This window comes from Sarcophilus harrisii, chromosome 2 (genome assembly GCF_902635505.1).
Source record: "Sarcophilus harrisii chromosome 2, mSarHar1.11, whole genome shotgun sequence".
Taxonomy (NCBI): Eukaryota; Metazoa; Chordata; class Mammalia; order Dasyuromorphia; family Dasyuridae; genus Sarcophilus; species Sarcophilus harrisii.
Window position 1 is genome coordinate 587,650,051 of NC_045427.1, and position 14,243 is coordinate 587,664,293.

Genomic DNA, 14,243 nt, shown 5'->3' on the forward strand with positions numbered 1-14,243 from the left:
CAGATGATTCCTTTCTATAGCAAGCTTCACTCCTGCATTTAAAACAAGATTCAATTTACCAAAAAAAAAAAAAAAAAAAAAAAATCTAATTTAGAGGAAACTTTTCAGGAAACCCTTTTGCTTAGGTAAAGTGAGACATACCTGTAATCTATCCAGTCTCCCTCCCACCCCCCTCCCTCGGTAATAATGCATTCTTCCTGCTATTCCCCTGCTATTGATCAACAAACATGTATGATACTTCGTGATCTTTATTTCCCTTGGGTTTATTTTTCTTGGTAGGAGAACTCGACTAAGGTAGAATAAAGAAAACATCAAAAGGCTTTCCAATAATGGGGAGAGTTTGGTCTAACTTCATTTTCCAGCGGGTGTCAGTTTTAAATATAGCTTCACTTCTGAGTTTGCTCGCCTTGGGGAAAGAAAATTCCCCCAAGATTTCTTCTGAGATCGCAGCGAGATTCGGTGCAAAATGACTGCTCCCACCCACCCACCCACCCACCCACTAATAAGGCATAATGCTGCCCTATTTTTGGTAACAATTAAAGGGCCTCCCTGTGAAAGCAGAAAGCTGTTTATTTTCTCTTACATCACTTTGCCCTCCAATGCTGTGTGGGGCTCAGTGTTGTCGCTGTGATGCAAGTCTGTTTTCTCTTCCAGCCAGTTGGATTCTCCCCATCTTAGAGCACCTCACAGGTCTCTCCCTCGGAGCTGTGCACTGCCTGAGTGAGAAGCAGCTCACGAATCAGCTGCAGGTCCCTGTTTTTTAAAACAGGCACAGAGGCAAAGAGAAAAGGGTGGACGGATTCTGGACTTGGCCTGAGAGCAAGACAATCACCCTCTGAATCCAGAAGCGTTCATGTTTGGGGATATTTTTTCAACTGGATGGAACCAGAAAAGATCAAAAGGATGGAAAGTGCCAGCAGTGCCAGCATCCCCCTGAAAAGAATTGCCTATTTCCTATGCTTTTTATCTGTGCTTTTGCTGACTGAAGGGAAGAAATCAACGAAGCCAAAATGTCCTGCCTTGTGTACTTGCACCAAAGATAACGCTTTATGTGAAAATGCCAGATCTATTCCACGCAGCGTTCCTCCTGATGTTATCTCACTGTAAGGCCCGTAAGCATTTTGTTCTTTCATTTATGTTATTTTTTTTTTTAAAAAACATAAACCAGCGCATTGGGTATTTTGTACATGCCGACAGAAGGATGATCTGGGGAGGAAAATTCCTCCTGCATGCCAAGCCTTCTGACAGTGTTTGTTACAGTCCGGCTGCATTTTAAAATCCTGATTCTCCTCCTCTCCTAGCTGATCTTAAACCCGCTTTAGATTATTCTGTTCATTGTTATGAGAAACCTGTAGCGAATTCTTGCCTGTGACTTCATCTGGAAAAGAACAGTATTGTGTCACATTAAATAGTCTTTAATATAGCGACTGTTATGCTAAACTAGATTAACATAAGCTTCTTTTTCTTTTTCTTTCAGATCCTTTGTGAGATCTGGTTTTACTGAAATCTTAGAAGGGAGTTTTATACTCACACCGTCTCTGCAGCTCCTGTGAGAAATATTTATATCATGATTATTTATTATATCTTATTGATTGCATGTCCCTAAAAAGCTGAGTATTAGTTTTAAGAGAGACAGGGAAGTGTTTTATAACCTGTCTGTGTGCACTCAGATAGACAAAATAAGAAAGATATGGGTTTTGTCATCTTCCACTGGAAACAGAATGCACAGCCGTGCTGGGGTAATGGCATATTTGTTAACCTGTTCCACAGGGGACTTGAATGGCAATTGCTGAAGTTGGTTGACCATTACAACATTTCTCTCAATTTCATTCCACTATTTCACTTTCATTTTTGACTTTGAGTCTTTGGTAATTCTGCCCTTTCGTCTTGAATTAGTCAATACAGACCTAATCATGACAACATATGTACTCAAGATGTTGACTCTCAGGGAGATTTAAGCATGCAGTTGCTATAAGGGATTTACCATGTGAAAAAAGACAAATTTTACCTGCCTCTGGGTAATTAAAGACATTGTAAATTCTTTACAATTGACGGGATTGTTTTTATTTTTTTTTCGGTAGTTATTTTTATTTTATTTATTTATTTATTTTGTTTGTTTGGTTTTTGTTTGGGTTTGGATTTTTTTTCTCATTAGCCAATCTTTAGCAATTTAAAGAACTGACTGCCTTGGCTGCGTGTTTTTGAGTTGGCCACCAGGGACCAACATATTCAAGTCTATGTCTGAGAACATTTCAAAAAATGACATTTGACCAAGAAATCAGCTTTCTGGGTAGTGATTTAGCTGGTTATTTATTCTGAATTGTAACATTTGGGAGGGGACTGGCATTATTAAGCTCATCCTTTCTATGATTTGCATTTAAAACAATACTCAGGGTTTGTCTGTATAGAATAAAGGAAAATATTATAATCATATGACTCCTGATAATTTAGTTAGCTTAACTGGATAACGAAGGGTCCAAAAGGGATGCTTTGGGCCTGAAAACATTGATTGGTTTTGATGCCTAAGGTTTTTAGATGCTTATCTGCTCAGGGCCACTATAAAAGGGGAAAAAAAATTAACCAACCCATTACTTTGTCTATATGTTATCAAAAACCTGTCTTGAACAAGATTTTCACCCAAGTATTTAAACGTAAACGGATCAGTTGTTTTGATGTTACTTAGATATCAACCTGCTAATGTCCTTCTGTGAGTGACAAATTTACTTGACAAAGAATCTTAGAGTTGGAAGGTCATCTTGTATCACTCCCATCCAATGAAAGAATGACTTCTATAGGACCAATAATAGATTTTTTTTTTTTTTTTAACACTGCTGGCAATTGTGCTTCTGGTTACTCTTTTGTCCCAAAAGCTGTTAGTGGGGGAGTGGAAATTTTTTAAGTACTATTTTATGGTTCTAAAATCCCCTAAAGAGGATGGTTAATGAAGTGGTAAAGTTTAAAATAGAAACTTCAGCACAGGTCCAACCTTCTCTTTTCCTTATGTTTGATGGATATTAGCTGTGACATAGACAGCTGAAAATGATCAAATAAACCAGTTACCGAATCTCTAGTCCATTTCTTCCTGTGTAGACCTAGCCTTGGAAGGCACAGATGTGGTAGAACATTATGGAAATAGTTACTGTGGCTGCTCCGATAATGCAATTACACTTATTTAGAATCACAGGGGGAAGCCAAGTGACTTGTTTTTAAATAGCCTACTTGGAGAATGTGCCATGCTCCAGTGTTCCATGCTCTGAGTTCCTATGGAACATTCCAGCCCTTATTTCTAAAAGCAGTTCAGATTTCAGAAACAACAAAAGGACAAGTAACTCTTGTTCTATGCCCTCAGCTAACTCACGCTGACATGCGTCAAAATGGTAGATTGGTACCAGAGCTGATACTCTTTGACATTGCAAAGTCTGCACAATTTATTCTTGATCCACTGTCCTTTTCCTTCTTTCTCCTCCAACTTTGTCTTCCTCTGCCATGTCCCCTGTTAAATATCAATCCTCTCCTATTTTCTCCCTCTTAGCAAAAAAAAAAAAAAAAAAAAAAAAAAAAGTATGTGATCAATTCATTCTCACTAAGGTGATAATAAATGATAAGATTCAAAGGGTTGTCCTTCCCAGAGGTATTTGCACTTTAATAGAGAACAAAGCCTTAAGCAAATAAATAAATAAAATGCTAAGGGTGCAATTTCAGCCATGAGAAAAATTGATTAGAAAGGCATTAAGTGGGAGGTGGGGGGAGGCTTGCAAGAAGACCCTCTGGAACCTTGAAAGCACACTAGCAGGACAGTTATTACTTCCTCCAATATATAAAACAGGAACTGATTGGTTCACACTAGCCAAGGCTCTGGCAATGTTTGGCTACATTGTCAGCAGGATGAGAAGTGTGGAATATACTAGCTATTATCTATAATTTGCAATTAATTCGAGGAAAAACTGTTAAATTGCTAGCATAGGTTACAGAACAAATTAGGTGGCGTGTCATATCCTGTGAATAGAAGCATGCTAGCATCAAATCACTTTATTGAGATGCAGAGGCAATTAACTGCTCTCTATTGTGCTATGGGGGAAAGAAGGAAAGAAACAACCTATTTCTATCACCTCTTACAGCAATCTGACATTTTTTTTATAATTGTGGAACCAAATGCTTTTGCAGACTTTCTGGCATTTTTGAGTAGAGAAGTCAAGAAGGGAGAGTCTTTTTTAAATGTCAGGCTGGAGTACCAAGGAAAACAGGCTCAGTTCCTCCTTAAGTTCTAGGCAATGTGTGGAGAAAGAATCATGTGAGCCTGAGACTGCCAGTTTGTTTTGAAGAGCAAAAAAAAAAAAAAAAAAAAATCCACACTTTTGGAAAAGGAGAAAGGAAAAATCTGCCAATGGGAATAATAGAAAGATCAAACAGAGAATTAAACAGATTGGCAGTACAAGAATTATTCAAAATAATGTCTCCATGTAAGATTGTAGTTAACAAGATTTGGCCAAGCAAATTCATCTGTCTATAGTCATGTTTTTTTATGACAGTCAATGATGAAATATAATCATTGAGAATATGTTCTCCCTCTAAGCTTGGTGGATAAGGAGATTTCATGAGTGAACACAATTTTAAGCACTGTGGGTTTTTTTTTTTTTTTTATGATAATATGGCCCCTTTTCTTCTTGGACACGGGCTGTTTTTTTCTTCTTCTCTGAAATCCCCTAAAGGGAGGGACTAGTAGCTGGAACTTAACTCTAATTTGTAGAGGGTGATGTGTGACTAAATCACCATTAGTTTGTGAGATGTTTTAATGCACTTAAAGGCTTCCAGCTCCTAGGAGAATTCTCTAAGTACAGAGTGCATCTCGGGTTGGAATGTATTATCAGGCTTCAAAAACTAGATATAAAAGGAGGTGGTGTGAATAGGCAAAACTGCTATTTATTATGGTGAAATTCTGGCTATATAAGGGCTGCACAATTGGTCCCCATGGAAAATCTAAAAATATTTATCTTTTTGATCTTTTCTTGAATCTACAAATGGACCAACAAATTGGCAGAGATAAATAATCTCAAAGTAGATGACAAATAAAAATATGAACTTTAGAAGTAATTCTCAGCTTCCCAAATTGTTGTTTTTTAAATGAATGGGGTTTCCATTTAACCCTGCCCATACTTAATCTACTTTTTACTGTGAGTCTTTCTCACACTATATTTCTAGTCTATTTCCACTTATTCCTTTTTCATCCAGTATCAACCTCCCTAAAGAAACTAAACTACACTCATTAAATAGAGAGGGGCACACAGATTGGGGGATTAAAAAGTTTTTCAGTAGTCATCTAATTCAAACATAGCTAGAGCATACAAACGGAGGCAATCTTTTTTGTTGTTGTTGCCCTTTTCTGCATGATCCCATCTTCCACTAACGGTCTGTTTCATTGCTTCATTATGGCATGGAGATGATTCAAGCTTAGTCATCATAGGCTGTATCAACAGAGTTTCCTTAAAAGTGGAAACACTTTAGTATATACCAGTAATAGCTTAGGTATCTATTGTCTGAATAGGTATCTTGTGTGAAGACCAGCCTAAGTTTGGAAAGGTTTAATATCAGATGCTAAGTGAAGTTTTGGTTTGTTAGGGGTTTTTTTTTTCACAATATCAACTCATCTAGAACATTTGTTCCAAGGTAGAATGAAATTTTAAGTTATATTGATAGAAGGTTCCCCAAAGAGATCAACAACCTCATTGATATGGGTATTTTCTTCAATGATTCAGCTCACAACCTTTCCATGTAACTGGTATTCATGTACCTGGCTAAGTTCTCCATGGGAGATTTATGCAAAGTGGTGGGTATATTTCATGAACTCTCAACATTGTGAAGACTTTCCATTGGTTATCTTTTAATCTCGCCACATGTGTGGCCCATCACAATTTTATTTGATGGCATTTCTTAAACCACTTCTGCCTAATTCCTGGTTTGAAATGTGTTGCAGTGTGCTTATGATCACTTTAGACTCAGTGCTCAAATCTTTAAGATCTGAAATCTTCCATGTCTTGTTGCCATAATGGATTTTTAAAATAGCTGTGTGTTTCAAGAAGAAGCTTGTAGTGATTAAAAAAGCTTTGCTATTTCCTAAGCTGATTTCCTCACTTTCTTCTTTCTGTTCAATTCTGAACTCAGTTCATATCCTTTTGCACATTCCTTTCGAGTTAAATAGAGGCAGAAAGTAATAGGAAAAAAGAACAAAATCACAAAGACTAAAAATACAGATACATAAGCTCTATACATTGTTCATTGTACTGAATAACATAGTCTGAACAATACGCGTTCTTCATCCACTTAGTTTTTCCTGTGTGGATAGTTAAGCCAAATGCTTTTGAGTGATAATGGATCTCATTTAAGAGGCTTCACAATATTTTAGGCTTGATGCAAGTGATACAGTGTTATTGGCAAACAAAAGCATGGTGTGGAAGACCTTACCATCTACATATATCAACTTGGACTGTGCTCTGGATCTCCTCCATGACAGTGGCAAATACCTTTGACAAGCAGCCATTTCCCTATTTTTATGCTTTGCTTGATATAAATAGTCAAAGGGTAATTGAACAAGGTTATCTTCTATAAAAAGAATCTTGCATAGTTTTGATTTGCATAGATACATCTTATTGGAGGACGGCCTTTAAAGGAGAGTTTTGTTATCCTGCTTTTTTATAATTCAGAAACAATCACAATGGAATATTTTATTCTTTACATCTTCTAGTTAATTGTGTACTGATAAAAATGTGTAATGTTACTTGTGAAAATCCTTCTAATATCTTCTTTAAGAATATTCACACTATATGGGGCAGCTAGATTATACAGTAGAAAGAGCACCAGCTCTGGAATCAGGAGAATCTGAGCTCAAATACAACCTCAGACAATTAACACTTCCTACCTATGTGACCTCATGGGCAAGTCATTTAATCTCAATTGTCTTGCCAAAAAAAAAGATATCCACAATATATGGGTAGATTAATCTCTTAAAATTTAGTTAAGAATGGAAAGCATGTGCATAGGTTGTTTATTATTAATTCTAGTTATAATGACATCTAAGATTTTTTTCCAAGTCCCTAAAATTCTCTTTCCTTTCAGATAGCTTAAGAATCAATTCTTCAGTACCCTCAAAATTGTGTCACTTCCAGCACAGACTTGCTCTGTATATACTTGGCATAGTAAAGATGGCTTACCCATCTTTATTTTCTTCAGGATTATTTTTATTTCATCAAAATAAGCATCTGGGACACAGATATTAGAATCCAAATATGGTGCCCCTACTATCCTTGATGGTGTTATGAAAATATTTATAAATCTTCTCTAATTATTGTTTGTTGTTTTCTTCCAAGTTTTACCCTTAAGTATCCTCAGGAAGACTTTGTTGAGTATTTTCCCAAATTTTCTTTAATTTTTTTTTCTATCATTACGTCTTACTTTATCAGGGAGTACTCACAATTGACTGAGATAATTTCTAGACTCTTTTGATCTTCATGTAATAACAACTGAGATTTATAAACATTTAAACTTACACATGAAATTCTTATAATTGATGTTGGGTTTTCCACTACCCATATTCTATTTCTCATCATTGGTAATGTGTCTAAATAGTTCAAGGTAGAGTTATTTTTAACTTTATGTGATAGATTTCTCTTGTTTCTAGTCTTCTAGTTTTTAAATTAACTTTGATTTTTTTCTCTAACAAATCAGTGGGCTGACTATACAAGACAGATCAATAAGTAATGATTCCCACATCAATAATGAGTCAATTCTTGCTTGGTAAAATAAAAGCAATTTCATTTTGTGTGACCTTATTTGATGGTTGTCTGATTTTTGTCTCATTCACAATATATAAGGCTTATGTGTGATCTATATAAGCTGTTGTCCTCTCTTCCTCATTATTTCTGAACTATATTTTCCACCACGCTTTTTGTATTTTCATCCTTGCATGGAAAATAGTGTGTATCAAAGTATATGTTGATTTATTATATAGGGCTTCATCAAGTTCTTTGTAGAATTTCTCTTCACTTTTATCCTCAATGTCCCTCTTTATTTGCCTCTGCAAGAACTTATTTACCATCTTTCCATTTATCTACACCTTTCTTTTGTCTTCTCGTTTTGCTTTTAGTGAAGATGTCAAGATGACTATGCATGTTGATAATGATTTCTCATTTAGGATATCAATAACTGGGTTAATATTTAGAAATGGACTCAAAATCTGTGATTTCCAGCATTCTAGACCTCATTTTCTTCCATTTTCCCAACAGAAATGTGGCACAGAGAATTTTGAACAGTTTTATATTTTTCATTGTTCTATGGATTGCTATGACCAAAGCACCCATCACCAAATGGGCAGCCCACTTCTCAATACTTAGCTAGGTGAGCAAGTAAACTCCAATTATAGCCAAGGCTATGTTCAAAACCTTACCATAATGGAAGAACATCCATAGCTTTTGTTTTATGACATAATCTTCGATAAGCCCCTGAAGTGATGAGGGCTAAGTGTAAGCCTGAAGAAGGAGAAATAATGCCCACATTAATAAAATCAGTAGGGATGAGGAGTTGTCAAGAATAGAGTTCTTAGTAAAACATAAAGAAAAACAGTTCTGATGAGAAAGAAAAATGGAAATTTTCTAAAAAGATGTGGTTGCACAGGGAACTCACTAGCCAACTTAGATTTGATGAAAAACGAGTACAGATAATAGAACCAAGGACAGATAGCAGAATATAAATAAAGAAGAGTAGCACAATTCCACAGGAATATAAATTAGTGCTAATGCTCACAATGAGTTAAGATTGAAGAAGTAAGCTAAGGATAACATATATATATAGTCTGTAGTTGTATTACAGAAAAGAGAAGGAACAAAGAAGGGATAAGTCCACTACTCAAGACAAATGAGGTAATTCTAATGGAGGATGGAGAAAGGAAAGAGCTGTTCAATTATTATTTTATTTGTTTCCTCTTTCAAGGAAAATTATCTTTGATCTGGAAAGAAGAGAACAAAAATGGCTCCTAGAGTGCTATCCAAAACAATAGGGAGCGAAGAGAGTATCAAATTGTGCTTGATAAGTTCATAACCAGGCTGGATAGACCACATCCTTGGCTACTGAAGGACTTTGGCAGATGGATACCTTAACCACTGCCAGTAATCTTTTTTTTTTAGCTCCATGAAAAATGGGATCAAAAGAACACAGAATAATAATTGAAAGAAATCTCATAGGTTATCTAGTTCAACTACCCCATTTTACAGATAAGAAAAGTTGAGAATTAAACAGATCAAAGTCTGCCCAAGGTCAAAAAGGTAGTAAGTGTCAGGACTGGAATTCAGATCCTGGTCTTTCGTACTTCAAACCCAGTATTCTTTCCACTATATCACACACATAGAGGGAAGGGAGTAGCCTAGTACTGGAGAAAGGCAAACACTGGGATTGATTTTCCAATAAGGGAAGAGATTAAAGTTTACAAACTATAGGTCAAAAATCTTGATTTGAATCTTGGAAAAATTATACAACTTATTACTAAAGAAATGATTGGATAACATTTAAGAAAGGAAGTAGTAACTATAAAGAGCAAGCATGGCTTCCTTTAGAAGAAGTCATGCCAGAATAACCTCATTTACTTTTTTGACAGTATTACTAGATTGGAAAAGGAAATGGAAAACCATTTTAAGATCTTTGCCAAGAAAACCTCAAATGGGGTCACAATGAATCAGATACCACTGAAAAAATGGCTCAACAATAACAATTAGACTGTTAGATGAGAGATGTCCTATCAATGTATTTATCAGATTCTCATACTATTTTTGTAGAAAAATGGAACGATATAGACTAAATGAATAATGCTCTCCTAAGATGCATCAGGAAGAATATCCAAGTATCCAAGACTAGGGATATAAAAATTTTATTATACTCTCCCTTAGCCAGACCACATCTGGAGTATTATGTTCAATTTGGGGTACCATATTTTAGGAAGAACTCTGATAAGCTAAACAAGATCTCAAGAAGGGAGATCAGGTTGAAGAAAGGACTCAACCTTACGTTATGTGAGAAATGGTTGAAATAATTGGGAACATTTAGCCTAAAGAATATTTTAGAGAACACTATAACTATCTTTGATTATCAGGAGGACTATAAGAGGGATAAGTGTCTAGATTTGTATTATTTAAAATTCAGATCCAGGTAGAAGTTGCAAAAAGGCAAATTCAGATTTAATATCAGGAAAAAACTTTCTAACAGTAGAATACATGCCTTATAAGTTACTGGAATTTCCTTTAAAAAATCTTCACACAAAGGCCAGATGACTATTAAATGATATAAAAGGGATTCCTATTCAGTGATGAACTTCAGTCTCTTCTACTACTATGGAAAAACAACTATATACAGCTACATCCTATATGTAGATAGGACTCCAGAGATTTTTTACAGAAGATTTGCACTAAAATGAAACACTAAAGGCAGGATACATTAAAGTTCACTGTTAAGAGTCTCCCTGAGAAAAACTTAATTTCAGGAATTGACTACAACATAAAGTCTAGACTATTTCTAGATTATTGAAACTATAGGAAGTTCTTCCTTTGATGGGATTGAAATCTACTTCTCTACATCTTTTATCCCTGCTCTTAATTCTGTTTTCTGGGGGCCAAGTAAAACAAATCTAATCTATCCTCCATGGCAGCCCTTCAAATACTTAAAGACATCATGTCTTCCCTTAGTCTTCTTTTCATCAGAGTAAACATTCCTAGTCCTTCCAACAAATTCATAAAAATCAAGGCTTGAAATGTCTTCACCACTCTGGTAGTGCCCCAGTGTGCCAATATCTACCGTAAAATGTGACACTGAGAACTGAACACAACCTTCCAGATGGGTCTAATCAGGGCAATAGACAGTGGGACAATTTGTGGGTACCATTAAGATGCAGAATAAACTAATAGGAAAGAATGGAAAATTCTTGAGGATGATGTACTGATGGGATGGAGGAGAGAAGCCACAAAATTTGATTTGATGTTGAATTAGCTAGAGAATAAATCAGTCGGATTGTTCAGTCAAGGGGCACCTATGATTTATCATAAGGAAAAGTAAGATTTTATTTGTTTGTGTTGTCAATCTTCAATAATGAGGGCCACAAATGGCCTGAATATTTAGGTAGAGCACTGAAAAAATTGTTTATCTGTAGTTCTTATCTTAGGATTTTTTCAATTCTGTTTGTTGATTTTGATGACTTTTAACACATGCAAAAAAGGTAAGAAAGTTTGTTGTTATTTTTTAATTGTAATATGTAACCTCTCTACTGTGATTTTAAGTGCCTACAATAACAAGTCAAAGGAGTTTCTTCATAGGAGAAAATTCCAAGATATTGCAATCCTATGGCCTCTTGAACATGGAAATGGAAATTATATAAGGCTTAGAGAAAGAAAATAGGAAAGAAGTCCTCTGGAAGAGAGGGAGAGGAGAAGCGGATCAATTCTAGGGATATTCAAGGGAGGGACAAGGGGTAGAGAGGAAAGTTGTAGTCTATGATCAGAGCTAGAAGACATTAATACAAACTTCCTGAAGGAATTCTAACAACCCTAGAGCTTAGATAAGAGGCTTCAAAGTTTTTTATCCTTTCTCATTCTGTGGAACTCCATTAGGTAGACAACATTCAACCCTATGATTTAGCTGCTGGATCAAGAGTTCAGAAATGACTATGTCCCTCTCCCAATATGATGGAGCAGGGGATTCTACAGGCAGTAGGGGACATATTAGATTATATTCCCCTTTGATTCTGCAGATAACTACACATCTAGAAGCAAAGAATGATTCTATTATTCATTACTTCTTAGTACTTAACATTCTTGCTTTCACTATTGAATTTGTGACAAGTATGGAGTATTAATAGAGTTTTACACTGCTTGGGGTTCAAGCCAAGATGTGCAGAAAGAGTATGGCTTATGGACATGACACACAATCACTAACTATTCTTTCTTCTTTCTTTATGGGATAAAGTTTCCTTTCCCAGTTTACAGTGACTTTGGAAGATAGAGGAGGTTGCCACAGGCAGTGTTGAAATGCTACAATTCATTCTCAGGATCCTAGAGGTAATCCCTGGTATAGGTGAACTATATATCTACTACTTCCAACTATAGTTCTTGAGCCCCAAATAATCGTCTTCCCATTTAAACAAACTCTCATTATATCATTAGCTCTTGATCATTAAACATTTACCAAACAGAATGCAAAGCAAAAATAACTGTAATATAATAGTAAATTCATAAACCTGGGTCACACTTACCTACCAATGTACTTGATGTTTATAGGATAGAGGAGATAAAAATTAAACAAAAATTTAGCATAGAGATATATAAGACTTGTCAGCCTATTCTTTGACTGGGATCTAACAAAGTATTATGTTCTTTTAGCAAAAGCAGTTCCCTTATATGTTGAATCTGCAAAGCTTTTCATGCTTTCACTCTTGATTGGGTTGTAAGGGATTTCTGCCTTTTAAGTCATAGATGGCTACGAGGGGAAATGCTGACAAGTCTCTGCTTTTCCTTTCTGTTGATAGCAACAATTTCTTCTTCCTCCAATCTTTTCCAGTAGTAAAATTGTTTTTCTGATCAGCAACTCCTTGTAACAGTCTGTCTTCCTCCAGACAACTCAGCAAGAGATAGTGAAAATTCTAAGCTCTCTAAGCTCTCCATTCTCAGTTTAGCTACATTTTCTATGAGCAATCTACTCAGGAGACTTTACTGGATCTGACTCTCTTAGTGCATAGAGTGGGAGGTGAGGGTAGGAAACAGCCTATATTTCTATATTCTTTCTCTATTCCTTTAGCTTCTAACTTTTTTGTTTCTCTTGTCCCCACTCTGCTTCTTCTCTTCTTCCCTCAAATTATTGTCTCCTTGGGTGACATGACTCACCTCTACTTTAAGGTGAAAAAACAAAATTTACTTTCTATCATATACATCAAAAACAGGCAATGTATAATTTTCTCATAGTAAAAGTTAAAGTTATCAGCATATCCCAGCTATAAATTTCAAAGTCCTCATGATAATTATACATAATTATCTGCTGAGAAACAAGATACTTTGGTTATCTCTACCTTCAGCATATCTTTTTTTTTTTCCTTCTGAAGAATGTTTTCTCTCAGGCCTTCCCAGAATTATGGCTCCCCAAACATTTTTCTTTAAGAGACCTTTATACAGATTTCCCTTCTAAACTGTTTATGTTTCTACCCCTTTAAACAGCAACAAAACTGCCAAACCCCAAAGGTAAAGTACCTTATTTTTTTCTCTTTTCTTTATTTATTTTGAGCATTCTTTTCAAATAATTTTTAAGTTCCTAATTCTCTCCCTCTCCCTTTTCCCAGCCACTTAAAGGCTAGCAATATGATATCAATTACATATGAAATCATGGAAAGCATATTTCTATTTTAGCCATATTGCCAAAAAACTAAGAAAGTGAGAAAATTGTACTTCAGTTTGCATCCAGAATTTATTAGTTCTCTTTCTGGAGGTGGACAGCATTTTTTTTCATCTTGAATCCTTTGGAATTTTCTTGGATCTTTTTTTGATCAGAGTAACTAAGCTTTTTACAATTGATTATCATTAAAATATTGCTGCTATTCTGTACAATGATTTCCTGCTTCTGCTGATTTCACTGTGCATCAGTTCATAGGTTTTCCCATGTTTTTGTTATGAAACCATCCCCCTCGTCATTTTCATAATAAAATTGTACTCCATCACAATCACATACCACAGTTTATTCAATCATTTCCTTCAATTTCCAAATCTTTACTGCCATTAAAAAAGCCCTGCCAAATTAGGAGAGAAGAATAAGGAATAGTTTACCTAAGACCTATGGAGAAAAGAAGAATTTGTGACCAAAGAAGACATCGAGTACATTATGATATACAAAATAGATAAGTTAATGCAACCAAGATTAGAAGGAAAGCAGAAATCTAAGAAACAATTTTTTCTGCCAGTATTTCTAATAAAGATCTCATTTCTAAAATATAGAGAGAATTGTCAAGTTAATAAAAATACAAGTCATTCCCCAACTGATAAATGATCAAAGGATATGAACGGACAATTTTCAGCTCAGGAAATTAAAGCTATGTCATACAAAGTCATATGAAAGAATACTCTAAATCACTGTTGATTAGAGAAATTGAAATTAAAACAACTCTGAGGTCCATGTTATATCTATTGGATTGGCTAATATGACAGAAAAGGAAAATGACAAATGTTGGAGAA

The 14,243-nt window shown here is 35.4% G+C and overlaps 1 protein-coding gene across 2 annotated transcripts in view; it reads left to right on the plus strand.

Moving 5' to 3' along the window:
* The first annotated feature begins 521 nt into the window (after positions 1-521).
* Positions 522-14,243, plus strand: part of LGI1 (leucine rich glioma inactivated 1) — a 54,089-nt gene continuing 40,367 nt past the window's right edge. The window contains exons 1-2 of one of the 2 annotated variants that reach the window (XM_031956087.1): positions 522-1,103; positions 1,478-1,549. In XM_031956087.1, the coding sequence (XP_031811947.1) occupies positions 880-1,103; positions 1,478-1,549 (296 nt within the window). In that variant the 5' untranslated portion in view covers positions 522-879. The remainder of the gene's footprint in view (positions 1,104-1,477; positions 1,550-14,243) is intronic. The other variant, XM_003755244.4, reaches the window with a different exon arrangement.